This window comes from Emydura macquarii, unplaced genomic scaffold, assembly GCF_026122565.2.
Source record: "Emydura macquarii macquarii isolate MOO-44397 ecotype Brisbane River unplaced genomic scaffold, CSIRO-AGI_Emac_v2 contig_968, whole genome shotgun sequence".
NCBI lineage: Eukaryota > Metazoa > Chordata > Testudines > Chelidae > Emydura > Emydura macquarii.
In genome coordinates, this window is record NW_027131105.1 from 8,205,830 (window position 1) to 8,226,236 (window position 20,407).

At 57.7% G+C, this 20,407-nt stretch overlaps 2 protein-coding genes across 2 annotated transcripts; one reads left to right on the top strand and one right to left on the bottom strand.

Annotated features, from left to right (window-relative positions):
- Window positions 1–731: 731 nt before the first annotated feature.
- On the bottom strand, window positions 732–6,716 carry YIF1A (Yip1 interacting factor homolog A, membrane trafficking protein). Its single transcript, XM_067544135.1, has 8 exons — window positions 6,400–6,716; window positions 5,078–5,295; window positions 4,232–4,336; window positions 3,873–3,951; window positions 3,392–3,449; window positions 2,797–2,952; window positions 2,080–2,173; window positions 732–1,634 (listed from the first exon to the last, which is right to left on the bottom strand). The coding sequence occupies exons 1-8, from the start codon at window positions 6,665–6,667 to the stop codon at window positions 1,479–1,481; spliced, it is 1,134 nt and encodes a 377-aa protein (XP_067400236.1). The 5' UTR covers window positions 6,668–6,716; the 3' UTR covers window positions 732–1,478.
- A 3,863-nt stretch (window positions 6,717–10,579) lies between these two features.
- TMEM151A (transmembrane protein 151A) lies at window positions 10,580–14,995 on the top strand. Its single transcript, XM_067544118.1, has 2 exons — window positions 10,580–10,842; window positions 12,720–14,995. Exons 1-2 carry the CDS (start codon window positions 10,783–10,785, stop codon window positions 14,034–14,036), a joined length of 1,377 nt encoding a protein of 458 aa, XP_067400219.1. The 5' UTR covers window positions 10,580–10,782; the 3' UTR covers window positions 14,037–14,995.
- Window positions 14,996–20,407: the final 5,412 nt, after the last annotated feature.

Genomic DNA, 20,407 nt, shown 5'->3' on the forward strand with positions numbered 1-20,407 from the left:
CGAGCAAGGGGCCGTGAGTGCTGGGATCTCAGACGGACGCCTGGCGGCAAGAGGCAGCATGACAACACGACCAGCACTGCAGGCAGAATGAAGCTTATCTCCCTGTCTGCTCTCCCCCTCATCCCTGTGCTCCAGCATCCCTGGGCTGCAGTGGTGACAGGGGTTAAAGTGCTGGGCAAACGGTCACAGCACAGAGCCAGCAGCAACACAGTGGAACTCACCCAATGCAGACCTGAAGGCGTGTTATAATGAAAGTCAATCAACATGGGTTTATGGAAAACAGATCCTGTCAAACTAACGCATGATGTCTTGATCGCACTCTAAAGTACTTACACAGGGACCAAAACTTGGCTATCACTGAGCTCTTCTATCTAGCTGCCACAGCTCTAACATGATCTGATGGCTGGAAGCTCATGTTAGACAAACTCAGACAGGAAATACGGCACTTTTAAAAAACAATTTAATAATTAATATTAAATATTAATTCATAATTGCCTAAGGTGGCAATTTTAAAATCGATTGGATTTTTTTCCCCAAAATATCTGCTCTAGTTCAAACAGGAATTAATTCAGGGCAATCCTATGGCCTGTGTCATACCAGAGGTCACACTAGATGATTCCTAGGTGTACTTGGTTCTGCCTCAGAGCAGCAGGCTGATCTCAGTGTCCCTTCCAGCCCTACGTGTCTATGATTCTGCGATAGATAATCTGTGGTTCTACAAATAGGACAGAAATAGAAGAATGGCTTCAGGCTGGGAACAAGGGGCACTGCTAGTATTGCGTGTGCGTAGGGGGGATCCACAACACCTGCAGGGATAGAACGTTTTGCCTACTGAGCCCCCACCCTGCTTCCTGCAGCACCGCACGTCCCAGCTCCATGCCTGGGCATTGAGGCCAGCATTGACAGTAGGGCTACAGTACCCCCTATAGGGCCACTGAACCACTCCCTGCTGCACAGATCCCCTACCTCCCTGGGTCCAACTGACACATAGACCGCAGGTTAGTCAGGAGTGTTTATTCCCTACTCCCCTAATGTTGGGTTTTGATGGGAGTTTTCCAGGAAAACACCGTTATGCTAGAAACACTGTTTTGGGGGTACTTTCCGTCCCAGGGGATGGGGGGCCAGATAGCAGAAGGGAGGCAGGGGTTAGGGCCCTGCACCCGTGGTGATCTGGCTGGGTGAGTGGCAAAGGGCAGGTTAGTGTTATCATCCCTCCTTCATAGTGAGTGTGAAACTGAGGCATTGGCAGGGGAAGGGATTCGCCTCACGTCACCCAGCCAGTTGGGGATAGAACCCCGGAGTCCTGGCTGCCAGCCCCGCCAAGGGGGTCTGAGGTGTCCATGCGTCAGCGATGTGTGTGGTCCCAGGCATCTGTGCATCAGAGGGGGTGTGTTCTGGGTGCCGGTATGTCTGGGGGCAGTCCCAGGAGTCCATGTGTTTAGGACGAACTATCCCCCGGGCGCCACACTGCCCCCATCTCAGCGGACCAGGTGGAAGGTGAGCCAGTAGACGATGAGTGGCTGGCAGGCAGCAGCCCCCAGGGTGACATAGGTCTGACCGCGCCCACTGCCCCCAGGGTGTCCCATCCCATCCGGTGCCAGCGAGGGGTGAAGCTTCATCCGCAGGGAGCGTGCCTGGAGGAAGACAAGGTTAGACAGGTGTAATCCACCGCCCTTGTCGACTCTCCCTGTCCCCACCTGATCTGTGGGGAGACAGCTTTACACATGGGGATGGCCTGGTAACCACCCACCCCCACTCCTTCTCCTCATGCTACTCTGTGCCCAGCCTCCTGCCTCACCACCGCCTCAATCCCCAGCTCCCGGGATTGTGGGGACTGCGCTGCCCCCCTGGGGGCAAGTTGGACATTGCAGCTACAATGGCTGAGGGAGCCATTATCAAGTCCCATGATGCCCTGGGGCTGATGCCCCATGTTCAAAAGCTCCTCCTCCCCCAACCCTCTGCAGCTGGGATTGGCAGACAGGGCACTGGGAATGAGTCGAGGTCCCTAGGTGTCTGTATAGGGGCTGTCCCTATGGGGTTACGCAGGTTGTAGGTGTCCATCTAGGGTCCCACACTCACCAGGAAGTACATGAGGGCACAGGACGTCCAAGCCAGGGCCACATAATACCCATCACTGCCAAAAAGCAGCCCTCCCAGCACAGCCAGGATCATCCTGGAGGAAACAGAGTTGGGGAGAGCAGGGCCAGGCAGTGAGGGGGGACTCCCCACATCTCCCTTCCCTGCATGGATGTGCCAGCTCCCCTCCTCCAGCATCACCCCATCCAGTACACTCCCTGATCCTGGTGGGACCCCTGAGACCCGCCCTCAGCGTCACCCCATCCAGCCCCACATCCCAGCCAAACACCCCAGACTCCCTCCTCAGCACCACCTCATCCGGCCCTAGATCCCAGCTGGACACCTCAGACCCACTCCCAGCTTCCCCCCATCCAGCCACCCCGCTCCTGGCAGAACTCCCAACCCCCCTCCAGCACCACCCTCTCCTTCCCCTGCATCCCAGAGGAGATTATGTCTGTGTGAGGGACAGTGGCATAAGTGGAGAATGGGGGCTGGAGGCTTCCAGAATACGATTCCCATGATGCCCTGCGGCAGCTTCTCCAAATGCATTTTGAGCACAGCTGAAATAAATTTGTCAATTTCCATTTCAGCCTAGTTTTCTGTAACCCCACCCCCACATTTGTAGCCTGGAAACTCCCCCCCCCCCCCGGAGCTGCCTGGCACTGCCTGCCCCCCTCCTTCCAGCTGGCTTGTGGCAGCAGGACTACCTATTGCACTCACCCCACGTATTTGTAACCACTATAGGCCAGCAGGTCGAAGGGCGTGAGGTCGCTTTGCACCGTCACTAGGTACAGGCTCAGCAGCAGGGCGAGGACTTCAATAATGACCCACACGAAAGCAGTGCTGGCACACATGCCCAGCACCTCCGGGGAGAACCTGCCAGGGAACCATGACAGTGAACCAGCCTTAATATCTGCCTCTGGGCTGGGGCACAGGTGCTATTTATGCAGAGATCCCTTGCCTGGCACTGAGATGCAGCCACCTCTGGGGTGGGGTACGTGGGCTGTTTACCAGCACATAGCTAAGCTACACCTGAGCCTGAGAGAGGAAGTAGGGGAGAATCCTGCAACTGACTGAAACCGTAGCAGGGATTTAGAGACAGGTGGAAGTCACCCAACCTGGAACTTGGCCAGGAGGACACCTGGGTTCACACTTCAGCTCTTGGGGAAAACACCAGGGGATCCTCAACACCTGGGAGTCACTGGGACAAAAGACACTGTCCTGGGGCACTGGGGTCAGCGCTGCCTGCAAGGGGAGAGCCTGTGGGGGAAGGGTGAGCTCAGAGGTTGGGGGGTTCCAGGGAAGCAGGACTCACCTCTGCTGCAGACCTAGGGCCATACCGGCCAGCAGGATGTATGTGATAAAGGCCATGCCTGAAACAAACACACGGATGAGGCATGAGCTAGAGCTTCCACTGAGGCAGTGACAGGGAATGTAAGAGGAGGGGATCAGCCTCCCAGAGGGCAGCGCTAGCGATGTCTGTCTGACTGGGCAGTCTGTCCATCCACCCCCCTCCCCTTCTTTCACATCCACCAACTGCTCTCTCAGCACTAGATTCAGACTCTCAGCTCTCTCGGCACTAAATTCAGACAGAAAAAGGGGGTCCATTAGATCCTAGCTACAAGTCCTAGGAGAAGAGGGAGGAGGGACAGCAGGACGTGGCTACTGGTCCCTGGAGTTGGGGTGGGTAGGGCTGAGAGTGGAGGGCATCAGACCTGACTAACCTGGGCTAGGAGGAGAGGCCCCTCCTTGTCAGTATTTGCTGACCCACGGCCCCTCTGTTTGATCATACTCACTGGGGATGTACAGGTCAGGTGCATTGATGTCCTGCCGGGGTGTCAGGGGTGTGTCCCTGCTATACCGAACCTCCCAGTTCTAAAGAGAAGAGAGAGTGATTAAATACAGCTTCTAAGCCTTACAGACCGTTATCCATGAAACGGGAAACTGAGGCACAGACAACAACAGGGTCATGCAGTTGAGTCAATGGGAGAACCACAACTAGAATCCAGGAGTCCTAGCTCCCTGGGAAATTCCCGCACTATCCCCCTAAATGGCAATCTCCTCCCAGAGCTAGGGATAGAACTCAGGAGTCCTGGCGCTCAGCCCCAAGGCCTGCTCTGAGACCCCATAACTCGTGCATCAGGGTGTACAGTACCTGGTGTGCATAGGGGAAGAGCAGCAGTGCCAGCTTCTTGGCCACATAGGCGGTGTCTACAGCAAATAAATGCTTGAGCTTGTTCACGGACATGAACCTGTGGATCTGTGCAGGAAGAGCGACAGGGTTATAGCACCGGAGAGGTGTCCTGGGTGCTATTGTGAGAGGAAGAGCAGGAGGCTGTGCTGTGGGATATAATGGGGGGCTATCATATTGGGTGGAGCAGAGGTGGTTAATGGCAAGGTTATCACACCAGGCTGCATGAGGGGGTTACTACACTGGGCAGAACTGGTGGGGATGGAGGATAGTGACAGGGGCTTATTGTGCTGGGTGGGGAGGGGGAGAAACGCCTCCTCACAGGACGAAGCCCATCACTAGTTAATTAACGACACCTCCCCATTCTTCTGTGGGGCCATATCCAATGTACAGAGAAGAAATGGAGGCAAAAAGAGAACCCAGGAGTCCTGGCTCCCATCCTATCCCATCGCTAATCCACTTAGATCCCATTCCCCTACCACAGCCAGGTATCAAACCCAGGAGTCCTGGCCCCCAAGTCCAGTCCCCTCCCAGAGCTGGGAAAAGAACCCAGGAGTCTTGACACACAGATCACCCACTTTAACAAGCAGACGGCGCTCCCCTTTGTGAAAGGGCCATGTAGACTCAGTTCCCTCTACCCTGCAAAGTGGGTGCTGTCAGAGTAGGGGAAGGCTCTCCCCACCATGGGGGCATAGGCTATGCAGGCTCCAAGGGTTGCAGAACATTCAGCACCCCCAATCTGCTCAGCCCCCCATTCAAGCCCTGTGCAGCATGGGGATCTGGGTCTTGTCTGTCCCCGTCTCTCCATACCTCCTTGTGGACAATGTCCTTGCCCTGGCTGGCGATGGAGGAGCCATAGGCCACGGCCACGTTGGCCATTGGGTCAGCCAAGAGGGTGTTGAAGCCCATGTCGATTCCTGAGGCGGGGGCGCTTTGTGCCTGGGGGAAGCCAGCACTGGTGTCGTCAAAGAGCTGGTGGGGGTCCGGAGCTGGAGAGACCAGGGGGCCCCGGCCTCGGTGCTTGGAGCCTGCAATGCATATAAAATCCATGTTAATCAAATATGCAGACAATATGCAGATTAGTAAATACCAGCTGTCATACAAAGCAAGCGGGACTGGTTGGGAAGCAGGTCACTTTCAGACACAATGCGTTTTAAAACAGCCAAACAGGAGCAGGACAGGCTGCGCCGACAGAGCGGGAACTACATCACGGAAAGCAGTGACTCCGGATACTGTCCAGCGATAAGCAACTGACCACGAACTCCCAGTATGATGCTGTGGCAAAAAGGACTAAGGTGTCCCTTGGAGTCACCCAACCTGTGAGCAGGGTAGGTGTAAGCAGGAGCATACCGCACGGGTGAGACCCGCACTGGGACAGTGTGTCTGCTTCTAGGGGCCACAGCTTGAAAAACTGAAGGTGGTGCAGAAAGGAGCTGCCGACCTGATGGAGAATAAATCTCTCACTAAGGCTTGAAGTGCTCCAAATGTTCAGCTGATCAAAGAGACGATCAAGAGGTGGTGGTGAAGATCAGGAATCAGGGTGTTTAAGGACCTTCACGGGGAGGAGATACTGGGAGAATGGGATGCAGCTGGTGACACGGGGGTCTTTGCTTCCTGACTCGGGGGCGGGGAACTCCTGCCACACCAGAGCAGGCCTGGCCCTTGGCATCCCCCCACCCCAGCTCACCCTGGGATTCCCCATGTCACCGGGATGGTGCCGGGAGCGCTGAGAGCCCAGAGCTGGGCGGCGGGGCACGGCCAGGGCAGCGGGAGAGAGCAGGGCTTGATGCGGGCCCGGGGGGACGTGCAGGGACGATCCAGCCCCAGGCCGGTGGGGGAGCCCGGCCCGAGCCCGTGTCCCTGCTGGAGTCGGGCTCCTCAGCTGGCCCTGCCCGCCCCACTGCCGGGATCCTGAGCCCCACGTGCTGGGCCAGGGGAGCCCGGGGCCTGCAGAGGCAGCACTGGCCGGGCCCGGGCCCGGGCCCGCCCACTGCACGCGCTGCCCCCCAGACTCCCCCGCCCCCCGGCGCCAGCTCCAGCCGCCCCGCGCAAGCCCGGGAGCAAGGCGCTCCCCTTCCCCTTCCGCCTCCGCTGCGGGGCAGCCCCGGGCGGGCCGCGCGCCCCGCACTCACCTTGCCCCCCGTAGCCCTGGTGATAGGCCATGGCGGGGCGGGGCGGGGCGCGCCGAGCGAGCGCTGCCGGCCCCCGCGGGGCTTTCTGGGTATGAATAACAATAAGCTGCGGGGCTCCGAGCGCTTTCAAGGGCCTTTCGTTCTCTGCCCGGTACCGGACCCTGCTGACACCCAGCAGCGGCCACGTCTCCGTCCGAGCGGGCCAGGCAGCCACACGCTCCCCCAGCCTTGATTGGCCGCCGGACCACGTGGATGGACAATTCGTCATGATGATTGGGCCAGGGGATATCAATCTGGACCCAGTTTCTCCAATGAGAAGTTAGAGGGCGGGATGTCTGCCCGCGGGGAGGAGCGCATGCGTTCTTACTGCAAGTGAAGCTCGACGTGCCAGGAGTGGGGCGGAGGAAAAGGAAGGGCAGGCGCGAAGGGCTAAATGGAGCGGGCGGGGGAGGGACTCAGCCAGGATTCTACCTGGATCCATGCCCTGTACAGAAGTTAGCGGCTGTTACCAGATAGGGTCAGGGACCCCGGCTCTCCACATACAGTCATAGATGCCAAGGCCAGATGGGACCATTGTGATCATCTAGCCTGGCCTCTCGTACAGCACAGGCCATCCCAGAATTGATTCCTGTTTGCACTAGAGTAGTGACTGAGAAAAAACATCCACTCTTCATCTAAAAGTTGTCCGTGATGAAGAATCCACCATGAGCCTTAGGAAGTTGTTCCACTGGTTGATTACCCTCGCTGGCAAAAGTTATGCCTTATTTCCAGTCTGACTTTGTCTGGGTTCAACTTCCAGCCATTGGATGTTAGATCTCTGTCTGCTGGGCTGAGGAGCTTGTGGTTAAAATGCCATACCATATAGACTGGGATCAAGTCACCCCTTAACCTCCTTGTTGAGGTATGCAGATGCAGCTCCTGCAGTCTCTCACTATAAAGCTTGTTTTCCAAGTGTTTAATCATTCTTGTGGCTATTCCCTAAGCCCTCTCCAATTTATCAATATCCTTCTTGAACTGTGACACCACACCTGGATTTCAGCAGCAATCACACCAGTGTCACATACAGAGGTAACAGACCCTTCCTTCTCCTACATGAGATCCCCCTGGTTATGCATCCGAGGACTGCATTAGCCCTTTGTTATTCATCACGCTGGGAGCTCATGTTCAGCTGCTTAGCCATTCTGACCCCCAAGTCTTTTTCAGAGTTAACAGTTATCACGCCCCTGCCCCTCCCAGACTGCTACGCATCCCACAGCTGTCAGGTGCACCTGCATAATGTGGAAAATATCAGGCACATGAGTGCAAGCCTCCCCTACACAACGCCCTGGGAAAGGTGCACTCAGCTACCAGCCAGTAGCAATTGGTGTGAGGATCCTGAAGTGATTGTGGGGTCCCAGCTAGGGGAACTGGAACAATAAATACATAGAGAAGGGGATGGGAGCCTGAGGCAGCTACCAATGGGGCTTTTGCTGGTCCCAGGTGCAGGGGACGGGGAGAGTTCATGTCTGAATAACAATCAGATAAAACGTTTTTAAAAAACAAAGTCTGCAAAAATTAGTCAAATCCCACAGAGCACTGAGAGACTAAACCCATTGGGCCCCATCTGCATCCCAAAGCACCCCCCACTTTTGGCCACTGGCTCTCAGCCTCCTTGGGAGATAATCTCATGACCCAATGGGCTGGCCCCACTTACAGGTGGACTTGATCATTATTGGGGGCAGATTCTCAGTGGGTGAAAGTCATCCCAATCCTGGTGACTTCAGTGGAGCCTGGTCAATTCCCACCTGCCCCAGAGAGGTCTATTTAAAGCACCAGCTCCTAGAGTCCCAAGATTACGGGGTTTTGAGTAAATAAACAAAGTGAATTTCTTAATTTTGTGTTGGGGGAAAGGGGAGGATGTGACACCCCACTCCCCATAGCGAACCCTAGGCCAGTGTGGGGTTTACCCCATCTCACTGTCCCCGTTGAACCAGCTGAACCTTTGGCTAATAGCAGGCATGACTCCACAAGGCCTGGCTGGAGAGCCCTGACCACAGTATGGGCTATGGGCTGTATCCAGGAATGCAGGCAGTACTGGTGGAAACCAGCTGAGCAGGTGCTCCCAGTGCCATGCTGTTGCTATGAGGGCAAATGGGATTCTGGCATGTCTGAGTAGAGGGACATGGAGCAGGAATAGAAGCAGGGAGGTGAGATCCCCTCTGCACACAGTGCTGGTGAGGCTGAGACTGGATCCTGTACCCACATCCAGGTGCCAGACTTCCAAAGGCTGGTGACAAATCAAGGGGAGCTCAGAGAAGAACCACAAAAAGGCTCCGAGGCCTGGAGGACCTACCTTGCAGGGAGAGGCTGAAGGAGCTGCATTTAGTTGATTTCAGAGAAGGTCCCAAAGGGAATCAATCCTGATCTTTCAGCACCTCTATGGGGAGGAGATTTCTTGGAGCAGGGGGCTCATTAATGTCGCAAAAACCAAGGTCTGTGAGCCAATGCTGAACACATTCAGCCTGGGACTGAGAGCTGAATGTTCAACAGAGAGAGGGGACTCACCCTTGAAACAACTGCCCCAGGGATGGGAGGGTTCTCCATCAAGTGGAGTCTTTCAATCTAAATTGGGTGTCTTTCTAAAAGCTCAACTCCAGCTCAGCCAGATGGGGTGCAAGGATCCCTGTGAGGCAATACCCAGCCTGGGTGATGCAGGAGTCAGAATGGAGGATCAGAATAGGCCCTTCTGGCCTTTGAATCTCCCATCCATAAATCCTGTGGCAGGGAGTTCCATAGCTCATCCACTGATTCTCATGCTGGTTGGTCTCTGTGGAAAGTAGTTCTTTGCACAGTGCACAAGAAAGTCTTGCAGGCTGCACTTTCTCCGAGATAGTGGCTCCCTTGCCTGGGCATTGCTCCCTTTACCTGGCACCATGGGAGCAGCAGGGAAGGATGGGGAGGAGGCATGGGGGGAGAGCAGTGGAGACAGTTTCACTTCTCTTCCCTGAGCAGCGGAGGCTGTGGGCAGCCAGAACCAGACATTCTCCCAGGGGCATTGAGGGGACTGAATTCCTATGTACGTTTGTGGGGGTCTGTCTCTCAGGACTAAGACACTTCCTCCAAATGTGGGTCCCAGCAGCTTTGGGGATGAGAGCCTCACTAGCTAGTAAGGCTGGAGCTGGTGGTTCTGGAGGAGCCCCCTACAGCTAAGGGACCGTCTCCAAAATGCAAAAATATGGGGGAGGGTGAGAACGGAAGGACTTTGGCAACACACAGCTAACACAACTTGCACCCCTAAGGGCATTGGAAGGCAAGAGGAGTGGGGTTGTAGGCACTGAGGTGGGGGCAGGGAGGCACTGGGGACGGTGCCAGGAGGTACAGGTTGGTAGGAGCAGGAAGCACAAGGTGGGGGGTGGCAGGATGGTACCTAGGCTGGAAGCTGAGGGTCAAACAGGGGCATGATGTGCGGGTCGCATTGGGGGGGTGAGGAGTGACGGTGCAGGGGGCACAGTCAGGTAGGAAGTGCAGATAAGCACTGGGGGCACAGGGCATGGGGGTGCAGTACAGGGGCAGGAGGTGTGAAGGCCTAGGGTTAGAGGGTGGACAGGGTGGTACTGGGGCACAGGAGTTGCAGGGGCCCTGGGGTGGGTGCTCGTGGGGGATGGAGGTAGGGCAGAAGGAGTAAGGGAACTGGGGGTTTGGGGATCACAGTATGCGTGGCAGGAGGCACATGGGCCCCTGTGACTGAGAACAGTGTGGGGGGTGGGGGGTGTGTGTGGAAGAATCACAATGGCTCTGGGGCACAGGGGATGCAGTGTAGGGTAGGTGCCACTAGGAGATGGGGCAGAGGGAGTAAGGGGGCACTGGCATGCAGGAGTAGGGGGTGGATCCAGGGGCACAGGAGACCCCGGGGATGCAGGAGACATCAGGGCCCTGGGCTGGATGGCTGGAGAGGAGGGAGCTGGGGGGCACCTGGGTGCACTGGTGATGTCTGGGGGGAGGTTTCTATTGGTAGGGTGGAAGGGATGGGGCGCCGGGGGCACAGGATGCGGAACCGGGGGCCCGGAGTGCAGGTCGGGGCAGGGTAGTGGGGGGGGGGGGGGTGTAGCCGGGGTCAGTGCGGGACAGGGTGATTGGGGGGGCAGTGCCGGGCAGCGGCGGGGTGCAGCCGGGGCCAGTGAGGGGTAGGGGGAGCTGGGCACCGGGGCAGGAAGGAGGCTCCGGGAGGCGGCCCCGGCGCCGCGGGCAGGGCCCCGCCGGGGGAGGCGGAGCAGGCGCACGGTGCAGTCGGAGCGGGGCGCACAAGATGCACCAGGCGGGGAGGCGGCTCCGCGCTCCGGCCGGGGGACGCTGACCCCGCCATGGTGCCCGCGATCCCGGCTGCCGCAGCCCCCAGCAGCAGCCATGCTCGGCGAGGGGGCGCTGCCCGGCCCGCCCCCCGCGGGGGACCCGCACCGGGAGGAGGTGAGAGCTGGGCCCGGCCCGGGACCCCTTTGCGCGAGGGATGCGGCGCTTTGCCCACCCCCCCCGGGGGTGGGGGGCAGCGCTGCTCTTCCCCGTCCCCCACCCCCCTGTCCCATTGGGAAACCAAAGCACTGGGCCCCCCCCCGGACATGGGGGCCGGGCGTGGGGGGCGGTTGCGGTGGGGGTTTATGATGGGGGCGGGTTGGGGGGCGCATGGGGGCTAGGCGGGGTTGGGTGTATGGGGTGTGCGGGTTGGGTGGGGGAGCGGGGGGGGGGGTCACGGTGTTTCCCCGCTCCGTCCCCCCGGCCTTTCTTTGACTCTCTCTTTACAACGGGAAGGACGCTGCACCGGGATCACCGGCGCTGGGTCGGGACTGGGGGTCCCGGTGGGCCGGGGTGGGGGCGGGTTGCTGTCGGGCCCGTCGCGGGGAGGCGGGTCGGGTGCCGGGCTCTGCATTGCAGCAGAGCGGCTGGTGGCGGCGTCTCTGCCTTGACGGGGCTGGGTCTGTGCTAGGGGAGGGAACGTGAGGGGCTCGAGCGGGACAAAGGCAGGGATGGCAACGGGTGGGGCCGGGCTGCCGGGGCTGGGATCCCCCCGGGACAGTGGTGGGGTGGGGAGCGCTTGGTTTGATCGTGCCCCCCCTGCCAGCGCTGCAGAGAACACGCCTGGGAAGGCGGAGAGGGGGAGAAGTATGGCCGCGGGGCAGCCCTGATTTGGATGGTCTTGCGCTGTTCGGATCCCTGCCCTTCCCTTCCCCCCATCAGACTCCTGGGCCCATCCATCTATTCCCAGATCTGGGAGGCTGTGGGTAGAGAATGGAGGGCAGGGGTGATGGGAACCCAGAGTCCTGGGTTCTGTTCTCAGCTCCAGGAGAGGCCTGGGCTCTAGGGCAGGAGGAGGTAGGAACCAGGACTCCTGGGGTCTGTCCTGGGGTCTAGGAGGCAAGTGGGATCTAGGGGGTCAGAGGTGAGCAGGGCAGCTGGGGTCCAGGACTCCTGGGCTCTAGTCCCAGTTCAGGGTGGGATCCAGTGGGTCAGAGCCATGGGGTTGAGAGTCAGGACTCCTGGGTTCTATCTCTGGCTCTGGGAGGGGGCAAAGGGTTGGGTAGTTAATTTGTCCCTGAGACATCCCATCCCCCAGTAAACTCATTGGTGCTGATGCATCTGCATCCCTAGCCCTGCCCTGTGTCCCAGAGTCCATTGGTTTCTGGCACTTTGCCCGGGGCCCATGAGAAACTGTTCAGGTGGAGCGGGGGAGATAGATGCTGTCTGCGGGCAAAGCTGGGAATTGTGCCGGAGGGGCCTTGTGTCATGCAGCACCAGGTCTTGTGGCTTGGTGGATCTGGTCTGGAGCTGGCCGTGAATCTCCTTCCCGGGACGCTGGAGTCCGAGTCATGTTGAGGCTGTTGTGCCCCGTTAGCCAGCCTGGCCTGCTGCAACCACAGCATTGCCCATATGGCCCAAACCTGACATGGGTGGGATTCGAATCGGGGATCCCTGGTGCTGAGCCATAGCAGCAGGATGCTTCTTAATTCCATCCAATGAGCAGTGCAGCCCATTCGCTTTCCAGCCAATGGACTACTCACCTGCAATCTGATTGGTTGCTGCTACCTGGCTTGGGGCAGCCATTTTGATATTTGGAGGGCAGGGTATGGGACATGGGGCCTTTCCCCTGTAGGGGGCAGCAGCTCTGATCTGGCCTCAAGGCTGGGGGGGGGGGGACTGGCTTGTGAGGATGGGAAATGGGGCCGTTCCCCTTTATGGGGCACCAGCTCTGATCCAGCCTGAGGGCGAGGGACAGGCTGGCTGGCTCTGGGGTTAGAAAATGGGACACAGGGCCATTCCTCACTAACTGTGTTTCTCTCTCCCTGGAGCAGCAGCGCCCCCTCAAGCAGTCCCTGAGCAGCTCCCTCTGGCGCGAGTCACACTGGCGGTGCCTACTGCTCACCTTGCTGATGTATGGTTGCTTTGGTGCCGTGGCCTGGTGCCACCTCTCCACGGTCACCCGCCTGGCCTTTGATGGGGCATCCCGTGGCACCTCCACTGTCTATCATGCCAGCCCCTGCTCCGACGGCTACCTGTACATCCCACTGGCCTTCCTGGCCATGCTCTACCTGCTCTACCTGGTAGAGTGCTGGCACCGCTTTGCCCAGGCCCGGCGCCAGCCCCGTGCCAGCACTGCCAGCGTGCACGAGTTGGTGCAGCACATGCAGCAGGCGGTGCCGTGCGTGTGGTGGAAGGCGGTGAGCTACCACTACATCCGCCGGACGCGCCAGGTGACCCGCTACCGCAATGGCGACGCCTACACCACCACGCAGGTGTATCACGAGCGCGTCAACACCCACGTGGCTGAGACCCGCTTTGACTACACGGCCCACGGCGTGCGCGACGTCTCCAAGGAGCTGTTGGGCCTGGCTGAGCATCCGGCCACCCGCCTGCGCTTCACCAAGTGCTTCAGCTTCGCCAGCGCGCGGGCTGAGGCCGCCTACCTGGCACAGCGGGCACGCTTCTTCAGCCAGAACGAGGGGCTGGACGACTACCTGGAGGCGCGTGAGGGCATGCGACTGCAAGATGTCAACTTCCAGGAGCAGCTGATGGTCTTCCCTGAGCCAGGGCGCCCTCCCTGGTTTGCCAGGCGCTGGGTTTTCTGGGCAGCCTCGCTGGTGCTTCTGTCTTGGCCACTGCGGGTGCTGGCTGGGTACTACACAGCCAACGTGCACTACCACGTGGAGAAGCTATTCGGTACTGAGGATGGGCCTGGCTCCCTGGAGCCCCCTGGCTATGGACGCCCCGTCCCACGCGTGGCCACGGTCGACATGACGGAGCTGGAGTGGCACATCTGCTCCAACCGCCAGCTGGTGCCCAGCTACTCGGAGGCGGTGCTGATGGACCCTGGCATGGCAGGCGGCGCCTACCTGCGGGGCTGGCAGCGCTGCCGCCGCACTCTGAGCAGCAACTCGCTCCCCTCCCACAGCACCCGTGCCCTCTACGCCCGCCTGCCTTTCAGCCGCAGCCGCTTCTCGCTGGGCGGGAGCATCTTCCGCAGCCTGAGTGGGGGCGGGGTGGAGAGGCAGCCCCTGGGGAGCCCGCCCTGCTACCACGATGCCCTCTACTTTCCAGTGCTCATCATGCACAGGGGGGAGGGGTGCCCCCTACAGGGCGCATCGGGCACAGCGGCTGGGACACCTCTGTGAACTCAGTGCATGACCAGGCACGCAGAGACAGGAGAAAAACAAATAGCCGATCCCTAGGGAAAAATTGTACCCCGCACCTCCCCTGCCCTGGGCATGAAGGCCCTGAGTGAGTTAGAAAAGGGGAGCCACTTCACAGTGAAACCAGGGTGTGCTCTCAGCTCCCCAGGAGTAGATCCAGGCTACGGGGTCAGGGCTGGAGTCTGAGCTACATTCCGCCAGGTGGAAGTGGACTCCAGAGGTTAGCCTGCGTCCAGGACTGTGATAAGGGCAGTGACAAACCTGTGCACAAGGAGGCAAGCAGTATGGGAGCCTAAGGCGGGGGGCAGCCTTCCCCAGGTGTGCCAGATGTTCAGGAGAGGGTGGGGCTGCCCTAACCTCCCGATAGTCGGCAGACCTTGATGTTGTGGGTTTGGTACCTCATCGCCCCCGCTCTCCTCTTGGAGGCTGGGACCCCCATGGGGGAGTGAGGCTGCGGGACAGTTTACTTTCCTCTCAAACCTCCCCCCACAGTATTTATTCTGCCCTGGCAATCCCCTCTCCCCATAGTATGGGCCCTGAGGCTGTGCCAAGGGGCCGCTGGTTTAATCGTGCATGCCCGGGCAGGCCTGGTTGGATAGTGGCGTGAACGTGACAATGAATAAAATAACACAAACCCACAGCGGAGTCTGGGTGTGTGGCTGTGCTGTTTGCTTCTGGAAGGTGTCAGCCGGGCTCGCTATCCCCCCATGCTGCCTGCCATTGGAGGGGACAGCTGTGCTGCGTGTGGCCCCTTGCTGAAGGGGGCTGAGCTTGGCGTTCTCGGGGCGGCGATGTCAGCGGGGCGGCCCTCGGTTAGAGAGGATGAGCTTCGCTCTGTGTGCGCGCCGGGGGTCCCCGTGAGAGGCGTTAAGCCCGGATGGGGTGGGACGTAGGCTGGGGTCATGGCACAATCTGTGCTGTGCTAGCCCCCCCCGCTGCATCTCCGTGCTTGGCCAGCGAGGCCCATATGAACAGTCCCTGTGCCCCATCCTGCAGCAGCTGGCCCTCAGCACTGCCCAGGAGCCTCACAGCTTGCACAGCTTGCTGAGCTTCCTGGGGCAGGGCCCCTTTACGAGTGGGTAGCATCTCCCAGGCCTGGGGGTAGCAGGAGGTCTGTGGGCAACCAAGTGCCTCCCCTACGGATGCTGGAGCCGTGAGCTGATCAGCCCTGACACTGGCAGGGGCGTGGCGTGAGCAGCGCCAGGGAGCTGGAGCCAAGTGATCGTGCAGCCCTGCAGAAGCCCCTCACTGCCAGCCCACAACCCCCGCTATCCCCCGCTGAGCTCAGGCCTGAGGCTTTTGGAGCCAGCATTGGCTGCCAGGGGCACATGCCCCCTGCTGAACCGCTGCCCTGCTCCCTGGAGCACTGGGGTCAACCCTCCTGGGCCGGTTCATACGTGTGACAGACACAACCGCTGGTGGAATCAGGAGGGTTTATTGATTGTCTGAAGGATGCAGGCATATCTTGAGCTTCCCCAGATTCTCGGTGGGGCCCAAGCCCTGCTCCCCTGGAGTGCAGGTCAAACAGGGTGCATGGCTGATGCAGAAGAGGGAGGCTCGAGCCCTGCATCAAGCCTCATGGCTTCCCCATCACCAGCCAGACACTGCATAGCCCCAAGTGGTTCAGGCCACTCTCCCTGGTGGCTTCAGACTCTTTGAACAGAGCCAGCTGAGCCCCCACAGGCGGCAGGGAGATAGAGGAAATAACTCACCCCTGTCGGGCAGAATTGAACCCAGGAGTCCTGGTGGCCAGCTCCCCCGTTCTAACCCACTAGACACCTCTCATAACTGGGGCAAAAAACCAGGAGTCCCTGCTCTGAGTCCCCTACAGCACAGTGGTCTCTGATGCGTGCTGCATTTTATACCCCTAACATCTGCAGGAGATTCACTCTGGAATCTGATTCTGTGGTGAGCCCTGAACAGCTCCCTCCTACCCCCATGCACCCCCTGCTGATGCCTCTCTTATTCCCTGCCAAGGGGTGTTGTTCAGCCACCCAGCCTCAGTGCTGGAGCTGCCAGCCAGGTGGTGGGTTAGTGCCAGTGGGCAGGGCTGTGTGTTTTTGTGACAGGACACCCGCCCTGTGCAGAACCGGGCTGAGACGCTGCACAATTGCAGTGTGGCTCCAGGTGGACCCAGATCAAAACTGGCACCCCCTGGAGGGAAAGGCCCTATTTCCCTTTCTCCACCCAGCCTTGCCAGCCCATCCCATTGCCCTGGCACCACAGGGGAACCAGTGCCCCCTAGAGTAGAAAGGCTCTAAGTTAAATCTGCTTGGCTGCCCTGTTGCCCCCGTGCCTGCCCGGGGGTTTATGGGCTGAGGTTGCTTCTGGCACGAAGAACTGGGTGCTGGGGTGGCTCTGACCCGTGAGCTGTCCATCTTACCCCCAAATACCCATGAGCCATTGGTCTTTGCTGCAAACCTAGCATCTGCAGGGCCCTGGCCCTGCTCCCGGGGGCATCGTCCTGCAGGGTAGCTCCAGGAGCACTATCCCACTGCTGCCCCAGACACCCCCCATTCTGGAAGCCCTTGGAGCCAAAAGAGGAGGGGAGAGGAGGATGGGGCTGGAGTTTGTGCTGGGAGAGGACGGGGCAGGCTCTGTTGGCACCACTGCCTACCATGCAGCTCAGCACTGCTGTCTGTACCCAACCCACCTCCCAGATGCGGGTGGGAATCACATCTCAGCTACACAGCGACCTCTCCTGTGGCTGCCCTGTGGATCACGTTCTTCCACGTCATCACTGGGGGGCATTCCCTGACTCTGGCCTGCCCCCAGCCTGTTCCTGCTCAACAGCTGCTGGCACTGTCTCTGGTGTGTGGTGTGGGATCCTTCAGCCGGCTGGTGTCCTGCAGAGAGGGGGCATCACTCTGGCCCATGCTGGCTTGGCAGTTGGGCTGGGGAGGCAGGGTGGCCACGCGAGGCTGGGATGATGAATGCTTCTAGAGCCTAGGAGGGAAAATCATAAGGGAGCCAGAGAAATTAAGGCAGAGGCAGAGCTAGAAGCTAGCATCCCAAGCCTCAGCCCAGCATCTGCTCTGCCAGACACAGGCATGTCTGCACCACCCTCAAAGCCAGGCACAGGTTAGCAGCTTTACTCCTGTAATCAAAGGGTCTCACATACTCCTTCCCCTCCAGGGATTGTACTCAGGACAGCTCACTCCAACACCATAGCCATGTTTGGGGGAACAAGGAAGCCACAGAGAGAAACATTCTTGTGGGATTCAATTTGGCTTTCAGCCCCTCCCGCGCTGCTCCCCACAGCGTGGCAACCCCCCCAGAGTCCCTGCCCTGCTCCCTGAAGCCCAGCACCCCCTACTGAGCCACCAGTGTGGTTCATGGACATCGCCCTACCCCACTGGGCTGAAGGCTGGAGCAGGATCCTGTGTCGGACCCCAGGGCGGGCTTGGTCCCTCACCTGTTCTTGGTTGAGGCTGCCCAGTCCTGCTGCTGGTGGTTTGTGAGCCGGTTTCCCACATGGGTGGGGGTGGGGCCAGTAGCACTTGCAGGAGGGGTTGGGGTCCGGAGGTACTAGCTGTGCAGCAGGTTCTGTGTCAGCTCCTGGGGACAGAGGGGATGGGTGTCAGTGCAGGGACAAGGTTGGTGGAGAGACCTCCTATGCCCCATCTTGATGAACACCCTGAAGCCACACCCTGTCCCCTACCAAGTATCCTGGGTGGGATCATCTCCTACAGTCCAGTCCCTCTTGGGGAGCCAGGATCATCCCCTACTGTGACAGCACCTTTAAGTGACTTCACACACGTTTGCATGAGAAGGGCACGTGTCGTTTTACTGTAACTCAGGCAAACTTCCTTTGAACTGGGCAAGGATTGTCAAAGACTAATTAAGTCATAATTAACTTGATTTCATATTGCACTTAATCTGTTGATCGCAAATAGCTTTATGGAGAGGGGGGACGAGCCCACCCCCACCCCCGAAGCTTGGAACAGGCTGCAGGGGATGATCCCACAGGATAAGCATGCCTCTTTTATAGACTGGGAATTGACCTACAATGGTGTTAAGGAACCTGCCCAAGATCACATAGCAAGCCAGTGGCAGAGTTGAGACTAGCACCCAGGTTTCCTGACCGATGCACTGTATACTTCAGAGCAAAACATCACTGGGAACATGAGTGAAAATACAAATCAGGACTGACTGCTCCGAATAAATCCAGCTAGGCCATGTGTAACCAGCTGTAACAGCCTGGCTCCCCCTGCTCGGGGCTAGTCCTGAGGTTTGAGTCTCCTGCAGTGCTTACGCTTACTGTATTTGTAGATTGAACAGCAGAGGATCAGACTTTTAGAGCCAGTTCACTTGCTGCGCTGCTGCCCCCAGCCAGGGTCATCATCTTACATGTGCATTGAACATCAGGGTAATGACTACCTCGCACAAGCAAACACAGACTCCTGGCCGATACTTCCTATTATGGGCCAGATGCTCACATACAACCAAAAGGAGCAGGTCCCTAAGTTGGGGGGTGGTGTGCAAAGGCGACTTGAAGCACTTGGCTGGACTGCTGGCTCCTGGGGCTGGTTTGCACACGCCTTTGGAGCCAGGTGACAGGAGACTGCGTGCTAGTTTGCTTCAAACAAGGCAGAACTCCCCCAAGAACAGCCGTTTTTGCATGATTGTGACCTAACATGGCAAAAGTTTAACATCCACGATGCAAGAGTGCGAGGCCATTCAGTGTGGCCTCACACCAGCGGCCTGTTTCAGCCTCAGAGCCAGGTGGTGAACGCTTCAGGACCTTTCCCTTTACCAGTACAAATGATAGGAAAGTGCAGTGGGGAGCGGGGGTTATGGGAGCTATGGTCGGTCCCCTGCTTACCAGCCTCATCCCATGTTCTTTCAGGGTGAGCTCCTTTGATATTTATCTCCCGAAAGCAGGGAAGTTTTTGCATAGGTCAGTAATGTTCTCTCTCCCTAGCAGTGTGGTAGTCATAACACATCAGCTGGCTTGTGTTACACTTTTATATTGCTATGGTGGGGGATGGGTGAAACCTTGTTCAGGCTGGTGGGTAAGATAGCTGCCTTTCACTCAGGATAAATGTAAGAAGCACTTCAGCTCCTTTTGGAGTAAGATAGCTGAAACAATAGGAGCCACTCCCCAAAACACAGGTCACATGCAAGGCTGGGCAGGAGATGAACTATGAGGGCAGAGAGATTTCACTGGGAGCTGAATGTGCATGTAGAGGGCTGGGTAATGTTTCACCTGTGCGGGTGAGCCGGTACAGTGACACCACCCCAGAAACACACAGAGAGGGAAGCAGAAGGCCAAAGCCAGCCAAAGACTTACCTGTTGCATGACTCCCAAAGAAAGTTCAGAGAGGCTTTTTGGGCAGAGTGCTGGCTGGGAAAAGAGGCTTGGCAGACTGAGCAAGGAAACTGCTTCCTATTTGAGTCCTACTGGAACCAGGATTTAGTGTGCATTCTCTCTACATAAACAGGATTGCCCCAAAGAAATACCTTATCCATCATCAATTTCTCTTCCTCACACACAACCCATAGGACCCTGCATGTTGGCTAACCAATTAGGCCAAAAGGGGTAACTCTTTAGTAAACTCCCACTGCTGAGAACTGATGTGGCTTTTAAGAACATAAGAATGGCCATACTGGGTCAGACCAATGGTCGATCTAGCCCAGAAACTATGGAAAATGAAGTCCTTGGATCAGAGATGCTTGTTTTGTCTCTGCTGAACAAGCAGCAAAGATCAGTGTGCTGTCTGTAATTTACAGGAGAGTAAACAGGACTCTCAGCTTCCTTTCCTGCTTCTACTCTCAAACCATGGCTTAATAGATCAGTAGTGGGATAGATGTAAGTTGTACGTTTATTGAGTCTGACATTGCCAAAGCACAGGGCAAATACATTTGTGGCATTAAGGTGTGGGTAGTTGTTTACGCTGTGGAAACATAAAGCTGTTCTTTGGAAGGCAGTATGCCTGGCTGAATAAGTAAACAATCAAGAGCTAGGAAGGCTCAGATCCCAAAAGGTATTTAGACCCCCTAACTCCCTTTTATTTCAATGAGATTTAGGTGCCTAAAAACCTTGGAGGATCTAGGCCCAAGTTCCTTAGCATTAGCTGAGAATCTGACTCATTTCCTTCACCCAGGGTAGTTAACTTCTATGTGCTTTAGTCATTCTAGTTCAAAATAACAGGGTCTCACTCAAAAACAGATGCAGTGAACAATTTGTCTGCGTAAATACATGACAAATTACAATCCTGTTATAAAGCGAGGCAACAGAAAGAGGAACCAGTTCTGATGGTCCCTTGGGACACTCCAGTCAATCACTGCAGTTTTTTTCTCATGTTTTTTCTCATGTTTCCAGTTCCATTGGAAATCAAGGATTTGATTCT